The sequence below is a fragment of the Cynocephalus volans genome, chromosome 16 (assembly GCF_027409185.1).
Source record: "Cynocephalus volans isolate mCynVol1 chromosome 16, mCynVol1.pri, whole genome shotgun sequence".
NCBI classification, from domain to species: Eukaryota; Metazoa; Chordata; class Mammalia; order Dermoptera; family Cynocephalidae; genus Cynocephalus; species Cynocephalus volans.
This window is the reverse complement of record NC_084475.1, coordinates 60,921,485-60,943,370: the sequence shown is the minus strand read 5'-3', so window position 1 is coordinate 60,943,370 and position 21,886 is coordinate 60,921,485. Positions and strand designations below refer to the sequence as shown.

General features: G+C 43.5%; 1 protein-coding gene across 2 annotated transcripts in view; it reads left to right on the top strand.

Moving 5' to 3' along the window:
* Positions 1 to 21,886, top strand: part of SLC24A2 (solute carrier family 24 member 2) — a 270,174-nt gene that overhangs the window by 218,873 nt on the left and 29,415 nt on the right. For both annotated transcript variants that reach the window (XM_063081228.1, XM_063081227.1), the window contains 2 exons: positions 12,304 to 12,402; positions 15,408 to 15,526. In XM_063081228.1, coding sequence (XP_062937298.1) covers positions 12,304 to 12,402; positions 15,408 to 15,526 — 218 coding nt within the window. The remainder of the gene's footprint in view (positions 1 to 12,303; positions 12,403 to 15,407; positions 15,527 to 21,886) is intronic.

Genomic DNA, 21,886 nt, shown 5'->3' with positions numbered 1-21,886 from the left:
GTAGTGTCATCTGGCCAGGAGAGTGGAGCTTTGCAGACACCCTCAAGTCCAGCTGGAAATGGTGTCATGGGTGGAGAAGCCAGTCACCTCTCCTCAATTCAGGGAGAGAGAGTTCAGCCCAGCACAGAAAGAGCTTTCCTACAGAAATGTCCACAGATGGACTGGGCTGCCTCAGAAGGGAGTGAGTCCTCTTTCTCTGGAGAAGCCAGGGAAGCCTCATCAGAAATGTGCTCAGGCATTGGATACCTTGATGCTCCTTCCAGTCCCATGTCCAAGATTCTGTCCTGGCGCCTTTTATTAAGTGTGATGGCAGGCACTAGTTTGCAATCTACTTAAACCTTCTGAAAACTTGATCTTGAATTTTGGTTATGCTGCCACCCAGATGGTGGTAGGTAGATTCCTGGGCCACAGCAGCTGAATTAAAAGGCTTGTGTATTATTTGATCCAGTTCATAGCCAAACTCTCTATTAATATGGTTAGATATAGAACACTAGATAGTTCCTGTGGAACAGACCTGCAAAAGAAAGAAAAAATATATATTACCTTTTAGTCATGAATCCAAACTTTTACCACAGTAGAAATTTCAAATCACAAATTAATTTTAACTATGCTTTTCTAATATAAAAACATTATGTGTACACGGAGGTAAAAAGCAAGCACTATATAAGGAAAGACAATAAAAGTGAGTCTCCCTCCTGCCTCAAATTGTATTCATTCTTTATAAATAACCACATTTGTCAGTTTTTAACATATTCTCTTTCTTCTATACACTGTTCTAACCTGGCTTTTGTTCGTTAATTATTTGGACACTTTTCCATATCAGCATATTTAGACTTTCCTCATTCTTTTTAACTGTATTCCACTGCATGGCTGTTCCATGGTGAGTTCAATCAGTCCCCCGTTGATGAACATTTAGGGTATTTCCATTTTTATTTATTCATCTAGTCTTTCCAACAATGCTACATAAGCCTCCTCTGTGCCCATATAGCAAACTCTACTGAGTAGAACATATATGCATGTAAAACAATTTCCTAGAGCTAAATAGGCATTTCTCAAAGGAAGATGTACGAAGGGCCAACAGACACATGAAAAAATGCTCAACATCACTCACTATTCGCGAAATGCAAATCAAAACCACTATGAGATACCATCTCATTCCAGTTAGGATGGCTAATATCCAAAAGACTGTGAATGATAAATGCTGACGAGGTTGCAGAGAAAAAGGAACACTCATACACTGTTAATGGGACTGCAAAATGGTGCAACCTTTATGGAAAATGGTATGGAGTTTCCTCAAACAATTACAGATAGATCTACCATATGACCCAGCTATTCCACTGCTGGGAATATACCCAGAGGAATGGAAATCATCATGCCAAACGGATACCTGTACTCCCATGTTTATTGCAGCACTATTTACAATAGCCAAGATTTAGAACCAGCCTAAATGTCCATCATCAGATGAGTGGATAAGGAAACTATGGTACATCTACACAATGGAATTCTACTCTGCTATAAAAAAAGAATGAAGTACTGACATTTGCAACAATATGGATGGACCTAGAGAGAATTATATTAAGTGAAACAAGTCAGGCACAGAAAGAGAAATATCACATGTTCTCACTTATTTGTGGGAGCTAAAAATAAATAAATAAACAAACACACAAACAAAGCGGGGGGAGGAAGAAGACACAACAATCACAACAGTTCCTTGAAATTAAGACAAGTGAACAGATATGATGTAGTGGAGAGTGGGTGGGAGGAGAAACAGGTAAAGGGACACGAAAATCAACTACAATGTATATGGAGAAGTTAAAATAAAAATAATAATAATAATAATTTCCTAGAAATAGAAATAGAAATGCTAGATCAAAGAGTATACACATTTCAAATTTTGAAATATATTGTCAAATTGCCCTCCAAAAGGATTGCACCAATTTATGCTCCCGCTAACAGTGAAAGAGCCTCAACCAGCAAATTTAAATAGGCCCTTTCAGGGCTGGCCCGTGGCTCACTCGGGAGAGTGCGGTGCTGATAACACCAAGGCCCCGGGTTCAGATCCCATATACGGATGGCCGGTTCACGCACTGGCTGAGTGTGGTGCTGACAACAACAAGTCAAGGGTTAAGATCCCCTTACCAGTCATCTTTTTAATAAATAAATAAATAAATAATAAATAAGCCCTTTCAAGAGCGATTCAAACTGACTTCATTACAAAGCAGATATAACTACCTTCTAATTTACTTGTTTTAGAAACCTGAATTTTTACCAAAGTTAAGTTAAAGCCAGAGTGCAGTTCTGATCGAAGTATTTGTCCTCTCTACATTAAATAACAGGCTGTTCTTCCTACACAGAATATCCAACTTTTGCCACAGCATGTGCACTTCTTACTTCAAGACCAATTGATATCCCAACAGAAAGTCTGAGAAGCACACTGCAAGTTAACTTTCTACCTTCCAGTTACCAAAGCAGGGAGCTCCTATTGTGCACAGACACCATTTCCAATCTCATATTATGTTTCATTCATTCCAACATTATGGTTTAACTCATTCAGTCCAACCTTCCATAAGCAGAGGATTTTTCGGGCACGTGAACAGGTGTTCTCTGTAAGGCTGGCCTTATCCATAATACAAATGTACCGAACTCAGCAGTTATTAACCACGTTATTGATTCAGAGATGTATTCTTACAAGTGTCTCCCTGGGGCTGGATCTTAGGAAGACAGCAGCCTAGTCAGTGCACGTAACCAGACTAACCAGCTAGTAACCAGCATCGGGTCTGTGAGAAAGACCAAACCAACTGTATGGGTAAAGCCACAGTCTTCCTGAAAACCAGAACCAAGGAATTCTTCTAATTAGAATACATCCAGCTTTTTAAACTTCGTTGCATCTTATTTTCATGATCTGAACTGTCAGCAGTAAAAGCAGAAAGATTGGACTTGGCAAGTAAAGGCAGATTTTGCCACATTGCATATGTGGAAGGTGTTAAATGGCAGCAGAAGGCAAATTGTGGATGCTTCTTTTTATCTGTTTCTGACATCCCGAGAGCTGAAAATGTTAAGATGCTTTCATCAGTCAAACTTGAATACTGTTGTTATAAATTAATAATATAATTCCACCACACACATGAAGCTTTCTCTTAAAAAGGGGGGGGGGGAATCTGTTATACCAGGGGGCTGGCATGTTCAATTAAGCATGGTAAGTTTCTCTTTTTATTAAATCTGAAATGAACTGAATTATCTTCTTTTAGTCATGAGCCTCTAGCCTCTAAGCCTTTAGCTGAGAACTTAGCATGTGCCAGCACTTCTGTTGCAAACCTGCTTTTCAAATGAGATTCACAGGTGCCAGATTACAATGTAAAGTTGAGGATTAAAAAAAATAGAAACCGCAAACTCAAATTAAGTGACAATTTGTAGACATATGAAATCCGGGTGACAGGAGATGATATGTGTACACGAAATAGTGACTGCTACTGAACAGATGTTAGCCAAATCTAAAATCTTTCATTTTACATCAAGATAAATAATTAGGTAATATATTGGCTAATTATAATAAAGAACTGTTTTGTTACATTCTGTTTTTCAACACATATTTATTGAGCACCTACTTTTTTCCAGGTGCTATGAACAAATCAAAACTCTCCCCAAATGAATAGATTAATGTCACAACCCGTTTGCAGAGAGACATACCCAAGATATGGGCTTTGACAAACTGACTCTGAAATTATCTTTTCCACGCATTAGGAGACAGTTCAGTTAAATGTTGGCAGGTTCGGGAATATTGAGTCCTGCCTTATTACTAAAATGATTCTTTATTCATTTGTCTCTTACATGCCCACAGGGTTCTAGGCATGGGAGCAAAAGGAAGACATATAAAGCTTCTATCTGGCAGGCCCTACCTGGCTCAGAACTCCAAATGTGAGAATCAGACACACCTCTGAGAATTGCTTTGTAGGAACCATTGGTATCTGTGTATATGAGATAGAAATTCAGAAAATGAGTTTCCTAAAATAATACAGCAGGTGACCTAAAGTGATAAGGAACATCAGTCCTCCAGCAGTGTCAGCCTCAGCCAAGGTTAGTAAGTTGGCCCTTTTCCCGAAATATCATATTCTGCAGTCTGATACCTGCTGAATATGGTTAGAAGGTAGGCAAACAAGAAGAGTCTGACATAATAATTTTTACAAATATCCCATCAACACTTGAAAAAAAAACTGAAGGTTTTTTGGTTTGTAAAATTCCAGTTTTGCCTGAACTTGATTATCAAAGAGTATCAAAACAGACAAACATTATCCATAAACCCTATTAAACTTTGGAAACTTAACCACAGTATTAACCAAGCAGAGAGTCTGGCAAGTTTCCTGCAATGTGCTTCTGGGCTTTCCTTCTTTGTCTTCCCCCCGAAGAAAAGTAAACTCAAAGTAGAGTTTCATACAACAAACAATCAAAGCACCTCCCCCTGACACAGCCACTAACATCTTCTTTGTGTTAATGTTGCTATATGCATAAACACTTGCTGAGAACAAACCTAGACAGTAAGCACTGGGGAGAAAGACGACAGACAGCATCCCTGGTCTTGAGGGCCCCACAGGCTAGTTGGGGAGAGAGTCAGTAAAACACCTCTTGAGGCTCTATGACAACTGCTATGATAGGATAGGTATCAGGGCACTAGGTAGAGGAAAGGGACTCAGGGAAAGCTTCCTGAAGGATCAGATGCCTAAAGCAGAGTCATAAAAAGGATCAAGGCAAACAGAAGCGTGGAGCATTTCAAGCCACATGAAGGGTAAATTGGGGGAATGCAGGAGATGCAGATGAAAACTGGGAGCCCAATTAAGACATCCAGCTGGAAAGGTTGGAATTAAAGAGTTCAAAGGTAGACTCAAAAGGACTTGGCAAATAATTGGATGTTGGGAAGAGAGAGATCTCTAAGATGGCTGAGAAAAACTGGGAGTATGGAAGGCACCAATGGAAAATACCAGCAGGGCTGGCCAGTTAGCTCAATTGGTGGAGAGTTATGTTGATAACACTAAGGTCAAGGGTTCCAATCCTCACAGCAGCCAGCACCCCCCTCCCCAAAAAATACAAGCAGAAAAGCAGATTCCTTGAAAGAAAGATTGTGTGTGGACTTTGGGGCATGTTGAGTTTAACTGTCAGGAACTTCCAAGAGCAGATGTTCAGAAGTCTGCTGGATAGGAAGGTCTGGACTTAGGAGTCATCAACATTCAGGTAGTGGTTGAGTGGGCCCTTTGGGGAGAATGTGAGGAGAGAAGAAGAGAGAGAGCAAGGAGGGAGACTTGAGGAATAGTAACATTTAAGGGGAGCTCTTAGGGTTTCTTGAAATCAAAGAGGATTTTGCGGAGAAGGGCAAGTAAAACCAGACGCTACTGAGAGATCAAGTCACAAGGAGGTGAAAGTGACCGAGGGTAGGTTCAGTGGAGTAATGCTGGTGAATCCCGGTGCAGAGTTAAGACATGAACAAAGGAGCCCTGTGGACATAGAGGCACTGGCATAGACGGATCTTTCGAGAAGCTGGGCTGTGAAGGGAAGATGAGGGAGAGCAGTGCCAGCAGGAAACCTGAAGTCAAGAAAGTGAAAGGTTCCTAAGTTGAGAGAGACTTGACCATGATTATATTCCAAGGGGAAAGGGGACGACTAAAGATTGAAGATGACTGATTAGGCGGAGTTCGTGGGGGACTAGAAATTGGAAACATAAAGAAAAGACAGAGACACAATATCGGTCTTTTAGATACCAGCTTTTGAGAAACACTGGAAATATTTCCAAATATTAACAAAAGCATGCTCATATTTCCAGTGATAAGGTGACTGTTAGGGGAGATGACAGAGCCAATTCACATTTGGACAGATCCAATCTTTACGTGTGGCCACAAAGGTTATTCTTACAAAACGTTATTAGAGAAAAGCTTGATAAGGAGATCTGGCTGCCTCATTTCATTGTGTGATGGTTTGACCACTGCTTAAGATACAATTATGTAAAAAGTCTCATTAATTACAGAAACTAGTCTTATGATTGTGTCTATAAATATAATGACAATTAAATTATGTCAAAAATCTCTATTATGTGGTTCACTCACAAAATATTTACTAAAGACACTCTACAAAATACTTTTATTACAATAGTAGATTTCTTTCCATTAATATCAATTTAGTATAATAAATGGTTTATGTTTCACAAAAATTAGAAAAAATAATTTAGTGGTTGTATTTCAAAAACAGATTTAGGGATAAATGAAATTTTATGTTCTTGGTATTTTTTGTTTAAGATGAAATTATTATTTTTAATATTCTACTTTTAGAAATAAAAATTAAGTTAACCCCTATTAGATGAATAAACAGCCCCAGGAAGACAGTTTGTATAATGGGAAAGGATCCATTTCTTCTAGGTAGTATCTTGTACCGAGGAACTCACTATTATTTTCTGAGCTTCCCTAACCCTCCAAGAAGGTCTCCACCATCAGAGCATGAATCTTGAGTCCTTGTTACTAGTCTCCTTCCCTCTCCAGGCTATGAATTCTACAAGGGCACCAGCTGGATCTATCTTATTAACCAAATACATAGCACAAGTTTCATATTTGCAGTATGGAAGATTGTTTGTGACTTGAACTGGTTTGAAAGGAAGCTCAGATTTCCCAGAGGAGCTGATCAAAGCAAAGATTTCATTGCAGTCCAGTGCATGCTTATGATGTGCCAAGCACTATTCTAAGACACTTGCAGAGGGAAACAAAGATGGCAGAGGTAGGGTCCCTTCCCCAGAGAGTACTGCCCTCCGGTGGGGAAAGCAGAGGTGTGGGCAGCAAGCTGAGATAAGGGCTGTGCCAGGTTCAATCAAAGTGCCTTGAGAATGATGGAATGATGGATTTCCACTTGGGAAGGAGGGGTGTGGGTATCAGTAGAGATGCCGTCGGGTTGGGCCTTGAGTTAGGCCCTGATGAGTGAGGAGCAGCCCAGTAAAGAAAGAGGAGCTGAAGCCCAGCTTTCCCTGCCCTGCTCTGTGATGCTCATCGAACCTCCTCATCACAAAGCCTCCTTTCCACGCCCTCCTTTTTGGCTGGTCCTGGAAATATGCAGAAGGGGTAACAACTTATGTACCCCTCTGCCTTCCGCCTCCAGAGTGTAAACCCCTAGTGCACCTCATTTTCTCCTCTTTACTTCTAGAAAGTTCCTGGGGTCCCATGGGTGGACCCCCAGCCCCATTGGGGCCATGGGCTCGGGAGGGCCTGAACAGAGTTACTTTGGGTCACTGGCCAACAGGAAGAACATTAACGGGTTATGACCTCATCTACTTGCCCAGAAACCATGAACACAAGGATTTGCGGAGCCCCACTGGGTGCTAGGGGTACAGAAGGAGCAACCTGATAAAAAATCCCTGCCCTCACAGAGCCTGTCTGCTACTGGACAGCAGCAAAAATCAATAGTAATCATGATGTCGTATATTAGACAATGATAACTGCTTTAGAGAAAATAAGCTGGGGGTGGGAAATGCTGGAGAGAGAACCGCACATCTAAACAGGTTGCTCAGAGAAGCCTCACTGAGAAGGTGACATTCAAACAAGTACTTGAAGGAGGTGAGAGGGAGAGCCTGTGGCTCTCTGGCAGAAGAATATTCCAGGTTGAAGGGACCAGCCAATGCCAAGGCCCAGAGATGGGGAGTGCACAGTGCTTTCAAGAAACAGCAAGGAGGCCAGCGTGGCTGGAGCAGAGTGAGCAAGGAGAGGGGTAGGGGACAGGTCAAGGCGGTCGGGGTGCATCTCATTGCACAGAATCTCATGGGGACTTTGGCTTTCGGTTAGACCCGGGGAGTCACTGCAGGATTTTGCACAGAGAAGTGGGTGGTGTGATCTGATTTACTGATCACTAAGGACACTGGGATGAGACTATCCTGGGGGACAGAGAGGTAAGGGTAGAGGGGACAAACACAGACCAGCAAAATTGTTTCTCTGAGACTTGATGCTGGCTGGCCTGCGGGGGGTGTGGAGTTGGGGAGAGAGAAGTGGTCAGATTCTGAAATATTTTGAAAATAGAGACACCGAATTCGCTGATGAATGACATGAGGGGTGTGAGATACAGAGAGGAGCCCAGGACAACCCCTGGTGCCACATCAGCTCTGTCGCAAGCCTTCTCAGAGTGATGATGGCCTAGCTGCCTGACTTGAGTCTATGCTTTTGGAAAAAAAGGCAAAGAACAAACAGGAAGAAAGTTCAGCTGCACTTTTGTTTTTCAAGCTACCTGCCAAGCCATAAACTTCAAAGAAAGACAAAAAAGGCAGAACTGAAAACACAAAAATAGATTGTAAAAGACTATTTTCAAGTTTCCCCTTCCGTTGCATTTTTTCTTTTCTTCTCCCAAACCACAGTCTATTCACTGAGGCGTGTGTGCCATTCCCTTTGCATCTATCTCTCTCTTTTGCCCCCTCTTTGTTGCAGGTGCCCAGAACGTTCTGTAGCTGCCAGGAGCTAATCTGATTGTCATCCCAAAGGGCTCCATTTGTAACTCTGCCTGTTACAGGCTCGGTGGGAAAGATGTGAAGGAATTTCCAAGGGGCTGTTTTAATTAATTAACAGTGAACAGAAGCATAATTTGTTTTCTTTGAGCGAACAGACCCTCCAAAGTCTGCTTTGCGATGCAGCGTGGCGCTTCTGTTCTATGTCAGGATGATTCGGTCAAGGGTTTTGGTTGCTGGTTGTTTTTCAGGATCGTTTTTATTCACATTAGGCCCTTATGCTTGGATCTTTTCCTTCCACACTTCCCTCCCTCCCCCTCAGCACATACTCCCTGAGGACACTCAGCTGGCACTCTTTTGCAAATTTCAGACCAACTAAACTATATTAAAATTGTGTACTGGGTTTTGACGTAGGTGCCTCACGATTTGAGCAGAGTTTGCTATTTCTGAGATTTTTAACTATACACGTAACTGTGGCTATATAAAAATACAACATTTTAAGAGCTTATACCACAAAGACTATATATTTTAAAGTTGCCTTAAATAAAACATGTTAAAAATCCTTCCTTCACTCACCTTGAAAAGTACTCAAAATCTTGATTTTTTATCACTGGGCACAGAGTTACACAATTGTTTCTTAGATCTGTCACTCTGTGCCACCCCTTGTGACAGCATGGAATCTGTGCCTAAAACACCTAAGCAATCCCTTTACCACCAAGGTCTGTATCTGAGGCTTTTATCTTCCTGCCTCTAAGTCACATCCATCTGACCACAATACTGAGCTGTCCCTAACACACAAATCCTGCTTGCTCTTCCCAGCTCGGGACTTTGGGCTAAACAGGTCCTGAAGTGCCACATCTTCTTCCCTCAAGGCACAGAGGGTCACTTTGAAAATCATAGGTTCTGTGCTGGCTTCTGCTCTGGGGACCTCATGCTCACACTTGTCCTGTTAGCCTCATCTTCACAGCATTTCTCAAAAGGCACCCTGTGGCCAGGTCAGGGGTGTCTGATGGACTGGAATGAGCACACCTGGCTCTGTCAGGCTGTGCCCCGCAACCCTCAAGGAGCACCATGTGTGCTGAATCCTGAAGGTGGGCCTTTGCCTGCTGCCTTTCTAGAAACTACTCTTTAAGGGAAAGTCCTTTCAGGCTATGGGGCAGCCGTTGTCAGCACTTAGAATGCAGAATGGTTGCCAGGTCATGATAGTGGAGCAAAGAACGGTGGCAGGAAGAGGTGGGATTGACGAAGTTGAGTCTGTGAAGACAGCTTCCCAACCAGCCTGCACTGCTCCTCCATACTGCTGGACCCCTTGTGCTGGACCCCAAGAGAAAACAAATAAGGCCACTCCCCAATAGCGTAGAAAATCTGAGGGGCTGTCGCAGTGGAAAAAGTAGTAACATGCAGCCTAGATAACCTCACTGAGCTGAAAATGTTTGAAAACCTATGAAAATCCCAGTTCTAGAATCTTTTCCTACCCTGTTCTCCCAACCCTCTTTTGGAGAATTTGGGGAAAGCAGCCCATGAGTGACAGTGGCCAATGCTGTTCTGAAAGATGCTTCCTGACAGAGGAAGTGACTGCATCCTTACATGCTTTGGGTCCCTTTTATTATCATTTCTCTCTGGCATACATCTGAGCTCTGAAAAGATTCTCACAGCCACAAACAATATTGATTAGCTGGTTTCTATCGAATATTTTCTCTGTCATGATTCATGACTTTAGGACATTATTTGGATTGGGTTATTATTTCAGGTTTTATTTCCACAGGCTTATTTGCTTTCCTGCTTTATTATTATTTTATATATAATTTTTTAAATAGCAAATGTTTACTTTATGTTTATTTCATAGATCTGCAGGGTGGTCTGAGTTCAAAGATTGGCCCTGGGACCACAGTAAAACGGTCTTATGAGTAGAAGCCTCATCTTCACTAAAGTTTCAGAACCTCCCTTTTTCTCTTCTGGTCTGAAAAGCACATGATGGAGGACTTCCTGGAGTAGCCTTCCATGAGAAGTAATCCCTCCTTAGGCTTAAGGCTGCAGAGTGTGGAAGATCGCTCTTATTATGTGTTTATCTCGTCCTCAAACAAGACTGGATTTGACAGCCAGAAAAGTGCCTTGTGCCCGTGCCGCCTGCGCAACCTCCAGGCAACCACAGCCCCTGCCTACCTGCTCCTTCCTCCTATTCCTTCTTGTTCTCTTTTTAAAATTCTTTCTTGCTCTCTTTTACCTCCTCCTTGTCCTAGTCCCCAGACTTTCTTTCCCTTCCCCTTTTCTTCTCAGAATTTCGCTTGGAGATTAAATAGAAACAGCCAAATTCAAACTACCTTCCAGGATGGTGAACTAATGGTGACCTTTACCATCCCTCAAGGATGAACATCGTGTCCATCACCTCATCTTTCTTTCTCATTTCTATGAAGCCCAAGCCACATACTGACCTCCTTTTCTCTGTGTGATGTTTCCCTTCCTACTTGCTTTGAGAGCGTATACTGTGATGCACATTCATTGCCTTGACTAACGTACTGGTGTCCTAGAGTTGCCTCTGTTGTAGCAAAGTGTCTGGGTTTATGATGATTGCAGTTATGAGCAGAAAGGGCTCTATCCTGTGTCACCTTCACCATTGGAGTCAACTGATCTGCCTTTAGTTTACAGGTTTTGTCACTCCCAACCAGTCACACAAATCACCACTATGACCACATGCCATGACTCCCATCCATGAGGAGGGGAGGGCTAGTGGATGCCAATCAAATGTCCCATCCTAGGAGGAGAGATTCTCCAGAAGAAAGACTTTGGTTTGGTTTGGTTTGGTTCAGTTCTAACTAGAGAAGTAAAATCAGATCCCCTGTTAATATGCTGCTAGAGAATACAGCCAACAAAAAATGCCTAGTGGGAAAATTGTAGGGGTTATGGTGTTTTGAGAGACTCAGAATACTGAATCTAGGCAACAACCAGTCAGTTTAAAATGAGAATCTTTTGTACCTAGAATGCTCCCAAGGAGGAAACTCAAGGATTAAAAAAGAAAGAAATGTGCTGTGTTTTTCTAACCTGTACACTTTTGCATGCTTTTTTTCTGTGCTTGTTGCATGCATTTACCCATTAATTATGCCAATGATGAAGAAGAAATGAAGCATTACATTTGTGGTACAGCTGTTTAAAATGATTACTTTGAAAATGGTATTTTTTTCCTGGCACCTTTCCCAAAGCGTCTCATCACCGACATTACTTGCTGTGCTCAGTTGATCATTCTTTGCCCTAAATCCCCAATTGGAATCAGTTGCCTCCTTGATGCTGTAATTGCAGCTGACTCGGCTGATCTAGTAAGCTGTGATGCATGTTCCTGACTCGTTTAGAAACTGCAACGTTAATTATGATAAATGTTTGAAAACAAGTCAAATCAAAGGACCCCTGGGCTTGGCTTTCCTTCCCAGCCCATTGTCAAAAGCTGACGTGGGATGAGCATTTAATTCCAGTTAAATGGCCATGCCTCTAGGGTGTCTTTACACCTGTATACATCGCAGCAGTAGGGGGAATTTCAGTGATGCTTGGTTCTTCCATGGATTTTGTGAGCAACTGGGAGGGGAGGGAAGAGGTTCAAGTCAAGCCTTTCAGCTGTGGTCCAGCAGCTGGAGGTTCTCAAATAGAGAACTGGGCTGAAGAATCCACAAAGGTAAGAAAGTCCCCTTCCCGCAGGTCGTAGGCCATTTGGGTTGGACAGAATGGGGCGGTCACTGCTATAGCGAAGCTCAACTGAGGGACCAGGTACCTGCTTGGCCATCCTTCCCCACGTGCCACCAGCCTGTCTCTTTACTTTCCTCCTTACTCGGTCTTTCTCCCGCCACTTTCTCTTGCTTCAGGAAGGTTCCGAGAAAAGGCTTCAATTCTCCACAAGATTGCCAAGAAGAAATGCCAGGTGGATGAGAACGACAGGCAGAATGGGGCTGCCAATCACGTGGGTGAGTCAGGGAGACTTGCATCCCTGCCTTGCCTGGGGGGCAGGGAGGGGGCAGAGCGGCAGGACTCAGTGCAGACACGGAACCCTGCAGCTCAGCCCTCTCCTGGGTGACAGGAAATACGTCCTCCTTCCCCGAGTGGGTACAGGGCATGAATAGACACAGAATGTCACCAGTAACTCTAGGAGAAGTCCAAGGACAGTGAAATGATTCTATGAGGAGCCTGAAATAAAACCAGCTCTGAACCAGGCATCTCCATGCAACAGTAGAAGAAAATCACTTTATTTCAGGGATTCCACATAAAGAGCACACACACACGCACACACACACACACACACACATACACACTTAACCAAAGGTGAAGATCCCCCTTCGGTAATTCTTGCCTGATAACCAGATTTTATACCCATGGCATTGCTTATGGCACACCCACGAAATTATCACTTGGCCACTCCAAACTGAGTGGCAGAGACTCTTCGAGATGATGCTGCCTCTCCTTTCTTGAGAATTCAGCAATATCAGCCCGGGTCTCTCTTGGCTGACCTTTTCAGCACTCCGGTGTGACCAGATTGTGACATTCAGGCATCTTCTTTTAACTTGGAACATGATGTTTCTCCTCTCCTGTCTGTAACTATAATATAGCTCTCTAATTCTAAATTCAAACTAAATTTAACCTAATCTGGATTTATGCTATAAATGAAGCTATTGCCCAAGTAACTAAAATTATCTGCAGATAAAATTCAACAGTGTCGCCCTTAAAATACATAAGAGAAGAGTTTCTGCCTCTCCTGTTGTCCTGCCTTCTATCTCAGGAAAATTTTCTAGCCAAGAAACAGTCAAGATTCAATTGAGTGTGAAAAGAAAAACTGAAAGGAAATCAGCTAAAATGTTAACAATAGTTATGTCTTAAAGTTGGGATTATGAATTATATATTTTTTCTCTGTGTCTTTATGGTTCTATGAACAGGGGCAAATTTTTTATAATGACCATATTTTGCTTTAGCATTATGAAAGTGTAAAGTCACACCAGAAAAGTCTATTGCATGGGTTAAGTTTTGCTTGTGATATTTAGGTTCAATTACATAAGCTATTTTTTCTGCTAAACTTGTTGATTTCTCTTTTCTAGAATGAGGTAGTTTAAAATAGAAGACTTAGATGCCTGGGTTCAGTCCCAGGCTCTTCCTAATGATCAGTTGACCTTAGACTTGGATTTAATCTTCTGTAAGGAGGTAGGACACATAACTCCAATGATTCTTCCAATATTGTTTGGGTCTCTAAATAAATTTATAGCTAAAAAATTGTGTGTGTCTAAAATCCATGCTTTTCAAAGTAAGTCCAAGATTTATTTTTATATTTTCTTCAGTGATGAGACCTCAGCCTGCCATGTAAAATCATTTCATAAGCTAAGATGTGCATAGTTGGGTTAGGTATTATGCCTGGTATGTAGTTTCTTCTCATCTGTTCACGTCTGTTCTTGGACACCTTAACTCCGTTTTGGTATCCAGTATCCCATGTTGCTGGGGTCAAGTTTGGCCACTGCCGGCTGATCCTAAGGTTGTATCGCTTCAGCCAATAGTGCCCCCAAACAGAGTTTTAATATTCCCCAAGGTACTTACTATTTTTCAGTTTAAATAACCAAATCAAGCATATTGAGATAAACTGGCATAGCCACACACAACATGGAAACTAACAAAAACAATTAAAAACATGAGAAGATAAAGTAAATTTGAGTGTTTCTGGCTTTCCATATTTAGATCTATTTATGCCTCTGTATTCCACATCTACACAGATAAATAAACATAAACATTTCCCTATGATTTCCAAAATTTGACCACTTCAAACCCAACATTTTTATGTAACTCAAATTATTTTCTTAAGCACCCCGATAGAAATGTTTAGTTCTTCTTAAGTTGCTGGAAAATAACATATTCTGATACTCTGTGAGCAGCCCAGCAACCCTGACAAGTAGCAGCAGTATTGTTATCATTACCCTGATTTTACAAAGGAGAAAACTGAATCTCAGAGAGTTTGAGTCACTTGCTGAGGGTCACACAGTGTAAATTGTAGAACCAAGGCCTGTCTGATTCCCAATGTCACAGAGCCCCAGTGCTTAACCATTACACTAATGTCATTTCTCAACTCTCAGAGGAGAACTTGAATCTGCACTTGCTGACCCATGGCTTCGCTCTAGCCAAATGTTCTCTCCTATTCAGAAATGACACAGACTTTGTCTTCTATTCTTTGCCCAGCTTTTCCTTGCCTGGCCTGCAATGAGATACTCAAGTGTGGATTGTGCTAGGTACCATTCTTCGGGCATTTTGAGAAGGGCCAGGTTCCCAAGCCTGCCCTCCCCATGGTCACCTAAGCACTGAAAATGTTTCTGCTCACTGAGCCTGAGAATTAGAGGTGAAAGCCACAGGCCTTGCAGGTCAACCAGTTGAATCCCCTCATTTCACAGATAAGGTTCCTGAAACCCAGAGGAAGGAGGGGACCTGACTAAGGTGACAGCCCAGTAATGGCAGAGTAAAGTCTATTGCCTGATGCCCTAGGCAATATCCTTTCCAGAGTGCAGTACAAAAGGAAAGATCCTGCTGTAAGAAAAGATCTAAGGAGTGTGGTCCTGGGTATAAACACTAGTGTGTAGTTTAAGTGTGGTTGTGGTTTTAAAATGTCTGTGTCCCTGTTCTTGAATGGCTAGTTGGTAAATTTGCTTAGACTAGAGAAGGACGTACCATGGGGGCTGATAAGGCACTCACATTAAGACGTTGTGCCTGAGTGGGAAGCCAGAGAGCTATTAAAGAGGGGAGGGGGCAGCACACTAAAAGGCATGGGGAAGAAAGGTAAAAGTCCTTTGCCATTTGGCTCAACACAAGCCCTGGGCCTTATCGCCCCTCAGACACCACTGTCCTCTCCTTAGGTCCAACACTTTAGGACGTTCTTTTCATTATGGTTCTTTACCCCCGTTGATTCCATTTGCTTCTTTGTGTGTGTGTTTAAATTATGTCACAGAAAAAATCGAACTCCCGAACAGCACGAGCACAGAAGTTGAAATGACAACACCCAGTGATGCTTCGGAACCTGTACAAAACGGAAATCTCTCCCACAGCATTGAAGCCGCAGGAGCGCAGGTATGGCTTTGTTCCATCACCCCTGTGGGCTGCTGTTCTTACTGACGTCCTCGCATGGCAGCACAGACCCTATATTCTCCTTGGAGACCCCAGCTCCCAGCTGAGCAGACACCAGGTAGGGTCTTATTCATCCTTGTGTGTATTCCCAATACCATCCTAAGGCCCCACATGTCAAGCTCTACATTACTGAACGAATACACATATTCTCTAGGCCACTGTTGCTCAGGGTGAGGTTGGAGGACTCATGCGTGAGAATCTACTGGGGATGAAAACACAGATCCCTGGGCCATACCCCAGACCTGATGAAACAGGATCTCTGGGAAGCAGCACCTAAAAATTAGAAATTTTAATTAGCTTCTCAGGTGATTTTTAACATATGATCAAGACTGATAGCTGCTGAGGTCTAATCCTTGCTCTGTGTCTTTAAGGTCAGGACTAAATAACAGAGAAACCATGGCCATCACACCTCAGTGAGCCCCCTTTGGTCTTCCCTGTCCCAGTGGTTGAAATTAACACCTATTGTTGACCAGTAGTTACAATGCCTGACATTTATCCGACACCTACTATGTGACATGGATTTGGTACTAGGCGCTTTACATATGTTGTCACCTTTAAGCCTCACACCTGGAGGTGTTGGCATTAATATCTCCACTGCATAGTTGAGGAAGCTGGAGTTCAGTGAGATGAATTAGTTAATCAGGATTACCTAGCTTGTAGGTAGTAGAGCTGAGATTTGATTTCAGGACTGTCTAAATACAGTGCCTACCCTGTTTCTACCACACAACACTGCCTGTAGCCACCGTTGCTCAAAAAGCCAGCAGAACCACCAGTGGTGCTTGTTGAATTTCTGGGTTTCATTCTGATCAAGTGAATCAGAATTTCTAGGGCATGGAGCCCTGAACTTGTTTTTTAATCAGGCAGGGGCTTCTCAACTTTAATGCGCTTACAGATTCCCGGGTTGGGGAGGGGATTCAGATTCTGATTTCTCAGGTCTGGAGTAGGACCCAGAATCTGAAGCTCCCCGGTGGTGTTGATGCTGCTGGCCCAAGGGCCAGGCTTTGAGTAGCACTACTCTAAAGTTTGAAAACCCCTGTCTTGATGAAATATTCCCAGTGAGCTGAAAGGTTATACAGTGCCCACAAATAGAAACCGGACTACAGCCAATATATTCCAGGAAATACTCTTCTCCTTTGTAACAGGAAATACTCTGCAGTAGAGGCAGTCTGGGCTTCTTAGAAAAAAAACGTGCTACTTGTTACCTGTTGCCCTTTATTCCCTGATAGGAATATGGAAGACAAGTGTCTTCATTTAAAGCAGAGGATAAAGAGACTGCAATTCTTTCTGCCCTGTCTCCTCTGCCTTCTGGCCTCCTCGCACCCCTGCCCAGATCCCTGTGGTCCCTTCGTATTAGCTCAAGCATGAGCTAGCAGAGTGGCTTGTGTCCACATGCATAAGCAGCATGTGGCAGTGAGAGCCAGAACCCCGAGGACATCTGGCTGCCCTTGGGGATGGCACAGTCACAGGTGTGCAGAGGGCAGCCTCATCACTGTGCCATTCCACCTGGCTGGCAGAGGGACATCTGTGCCCCACAAGGGAAGACCTGACTTCAAGCAAGCAAGAGAGTCCCAGCTGACCTTCCAAGCACAGCTGTGCCCCCAGGTCTCAATGCAGGGAAACAGGACAGATTTGTGCACCACCCTAACACTCTCAGAGCTCAGAGCAAATAGGTTTCAAAGAGCCACCCCACCACGGCTGGCTGAAGGACAGCCTGATGGTGAATTCCAGATCAACCACGGCAAGTTACCTAACCTCGCTAAGCTTTAGTTTCCTCATCTGTAAAGTACAGAAAATTATAGTACCTGCCTCACTAGGGTTCTCATGAGGGTTAAATGAGTATATGTACATAAAGCACTTAGCACAGAGCAAGATGCTAGATGTATACATTATGTGTCCATACTTGCCACTTAAACACCATTCGAGGTGTCCTTTCCCTAAAGTAGCTTGAGGTAAAATGAAAAGGTTTTATGCATATAATTATTGGGATATTCAGGATATAAATAAATCAATTAATAAACATTTGATGTAGGTAACTAACTATGGCCCTCAATGAATATTTGTGGTAGGTAAATAAATATGGCCCAGTGTGATCATGGAGGTCTGTACACAGTGCTCTGGGGGCCCGAGAGGAAGATATTGGCCCTAGCTAGGAGAGGTATAAAAACTGCATAGAAAAGGTAGCATTGAGCTGGGTATTGAAGGGTGAGTAGGAGTTTGTCCCTCAGAGAAGGAAGAAATAACCTAAATGACAACATGTGCAAAAGTATAAAACCTTCAGAGGGAAATTCATGTTCAGTGATTGGTGAGAAAGATGCTAGAACTGGAGACTAAAATATAAGGCGAGGAGTAAGGAGAGATTCACCTGAAATGGTAAATTGGCTGAAATTCTTCAAGTGTGCATGTAATCAGAAAATTTGTATTGTTCATCTATTATGTGTCAGACAATGTACTGGGCACCAGAGACGCCCACACGTTCTAGCAGAGCAGAGACTGTCAATAAGAACCAATGTGATTAGACGCAGCCACAAGGGCCAGGAAGGAAATAGATCAGGGTAGGCAGTGGAAAGCAGGAGAGGCCCCTGTGGGTTGAGAGATGAGGGAAGGCCTCACTGGGGGGTGTTTGAACTGACACTGAACATTGAGAAGAGCCCCCCAAGGAAACAGCACCCACAAAGGCAGAAATGAACTTGGCTTGCTTGAGGAACAGAAAAATCAATGTGGCTGGAGAGTGGGGAAGGATGGGAGAGGGGATGGTAGCATGAGGTTGAAGGGCAGGGTTGAGAAGAGCTGGCAGGCCTTGTAGAGTGTGACGGGAGGGAAGTTGACTTCTTTCTAGGGCAGCAACAAGCCATTGGAGGTACCCAGGTGTGATTTGTACTTGTAAAAGATCCCTGAGGCTGCGGTGTAGAGATTGGATTTGGGGGAAGAAGAGTTTATAGCAATAGTGGGGCCAGAAGTCACTGCAGGAGTTCAAGGAAAGAGTGGATGGTGGCTTGGACCAGTGCAGTAAACATGGAGGTCATGAGAAGTCCATAGGTCATGAAGGCCATGGGATGCACTGCTGAGCAGTCTGGACGCCACCCTCTTGGGAGTGGAGAGCCATGAAAGATTTAAAGGGAGCAGTGGCAGCATCAGATTTGTTTTATAGGGAGATAGCTCGTTTAGAATGGTCAAGAAGAGGCCAGATTAGAAAAAGACTAGATACAGAGAGGTGAGGCAAGAACCTGTTGGTTCAGGGATCGGCACACTGTGGTCCACAGGCCAAAGCAAGCCTGCAGCCTGTTTCTGTATGACCCTTGAAACAAGAATGGTTTACACATTTACAAAGGTTTGTTTTTTTTAAAAAAAAAAAAAAAAAAGGAAGCAATAGCAGAATATGTGACAGAGACCATGTGGACTTCAAAGCCTAAAATATTTACTATCTGGACCTTTACAGGAGAAGTTTGCCCATGCCTAGTTTTGACCATCTACAGTGTTGAAGGAAAAAAATAAAAGAATGTGGAAGCTCTTCACGTACTGATATGGAATGATCTTCAACACACATTTGGTGAAAGAGGCAACATGCCAAATTGTATCCAGTATACTGTATGTACACTGGAGGGAAAAGAAGGGAAATAACATATAAGTATTTGCTTGGGATGCTATCGGAGAAACTGGGTCGTGCTGATTATTTCCAGAACAGAGGCCTGGGCAATGGGAAACTGGAGTGTGAGGGAAGCTTTTCAATTCGCACCCTTCTGTGGCTTTTGAATTTTGACCCAGGTAACTATATTGCCTATTCAAAAGATGCAATAGCAATAAAAATAATAATGGGTTAAATTAAAACAGAAGCAATATGCTTTAGTTGTTAGAGCAGAGACTCTGGAGAGTCAGAACACCTGAGTTCAAATCCCAGCTCTGCTGCTTGCCAGCTGTGTGACCTTGGGTAAATTACTTAACCTCTCTGTTCTCCATTTTCCTTCTCTGTGAAACAGGGATAACAACAATGTCTATCTTAGCAATGTTGTGAGGATCAAATACCCTTAGAACAGTTCTTGGCACATAGTAAGCACTGCATAGGTGTTTGCTATTATTAGCAGTACTTAGTAAAATATTTTTAAATGGCTATTAAATAGCCCAGATGGAAGGCCTTAGACCAAGAATTGGCTGTGGTGTGAATGGCAATAGCTGGATTTGAGAGCTATTTATGGGCCAGAATTCAGAAGAATTGGTAAAAATTGGTCGTAGAAAGTAATCAAGAAAAGGAAGTTGTAGATGATGCTGAAGTCTCCAGGCTGCAAAGACGGGGGCAATGGGGGAATTAGGGCTGTGACTCCAGAGTGAGGAAAAAAAGATGTGAAAGCGGGATACTCAGGCCACCTGAAGCACAGTTTCACAGAAATGATTCGATGCCTTTCTATTTTGTTAGTTTTATTTCTTCCTGAGTTGCATTTTTATCAAGCTACATGAAGAATGAGGTGTGCATCCCAGCTTTATTAATGGAGATTATGAGTTCCATGCCCCACACGATCATCACTGGTGCTCTCCTGAGAGTTTAGCCTGTCTCAGTAATTAACCTTCTGTTTATAAAACCCTATTTACAAGTGAACTAATTTCACATTGACACCTCATGTCTGAGAGGTTTCTCCACTACAGACTTTTCCCTGGCAATGAAGAGCATTTTCATTTTTTATTTTTTTATTTTAATTTATTTTATTTATTGAATCAAAATTGATTATATATATTTTGGGGGTTCAACATTGAGGTATGTTGATCAAATCAATATTACTAGCATAAATATTGTTATATATCGTAATTATTCTTTATGTCCCTTGTCCAATCTCCCCCCATCCCCTTCTCCCTCCCCCCTCTAATTGCCCTAGATTTCTTCTCTCCTTCTGAAAGAATCATGGTTACTCTGTTGATTTGTTGCCTAGATGATCTGTCCAATGCTGAGAGGTGTGATCAGGTCCCCCAATATTATCATAGAGCAGATGCTTCTTCTGTCACTCTGAAATGGGCTTTGTGGAGAGAGACGTCCTCTTCTTTTATATCTGCTGGTGACTTTCCTTGTGTCCATGCACTCCAGTGGTTGGCGGACCATCTGCGGGGTGGTTGTGGCATCTAGCTGCTTTTGCTGCAGCCGTCGTTATTGTGATGGCTGTGGGGGGCCACCCACGTGGAGGTGATGTTCTTGGCATGCTCCTTGGCACTGGCAGTATACCTGGTTGTGGAGTGAATCTGTTCCCCAGCTCTATGCCTCGGGTCCCCAGCCAGGCCCTGAGGTGCTGGCATGGTATGCCTGGTTGTGGGAGGGAGATCCAGTCCCTATATCTATTCCTCAGGTCCCTGGGTGGGCCCCAAGACACTGGCACAGTGTGCCTGGTTGTAGGAGGAGGGGTCCGGTCCCCTTCTCCATGCCTTGGGCCTTGAGTGGGCCCTGAGGCACTGGCAGTGTACCTGGATGGGGGAGTGGGGTCCAGTGCCCGGATCCAAGCCTCTTGTTCCCAGGCAGGCCCCAAGGCACTGGTGGTGTGCCTGGGCCGGAACTAATTTTTTGTCCTTTGTTTACTTCTAAAATGGGGGGACTTCCTGTGAGAACCAGTACTTGATCTGCATTGTTGAGCTAAATTGCTGTTTTGCTGCTTGTACCCTAGGGAAGGCTTTTTGTGCATCTCAGGGTTTAAAGGTTGACCTTATAAGTACTTCTGGCTCTCCAGAGACCCAGTGGATCTGGGTCGTGTAGAAACTCTGATCTGGGCCTGATTTTTTTCATCAAACTGCACCCCAAGCAATTCTGCATTCCCGACCAGTCTCCTCTGAGTGGTCCTGTGCTGATTGGGGGGCAGATCAGCTGTCCTTGCTGTGTCCCAGTGTTCCCCTGGTGGACACGTCTCCCCCACCTCCCGTGCTCCAAACACTTCCCATGGGACGGACCCTGCGCCGGTCCCATGCAATGATTCACCGGCCTCTGAATGGCTCCTTTTTATCAGTTGTTCTGGCTCCTCGCTCCTGCGTGGGTCCACAGGAATCTTATTAGTGGTCTTGCTGTCCTGGGGGCCGCCAAGGCCCTCTTCTCCCCTGCCACCTCCAAGTAACTCCATTTAAAGGGCACAGCTGCAGCTTCTGCCGGTTCCTGCTCCATGAGCTCAGCAGCTCGAGCCTTAAAGCAGCCGTGGCCCGAAATGCTCAGAGCAGTTTTTTCTTTCTCTCATTGTGGTTTCTCCCACCTTCATGAACTCCATAGGTTTCTCCTCCTCTTGCCCTGAGCTCCAACGGCCCCAGCTTGGCTGATGTTACATTTTTAGAGTTGTAAATTGGTTG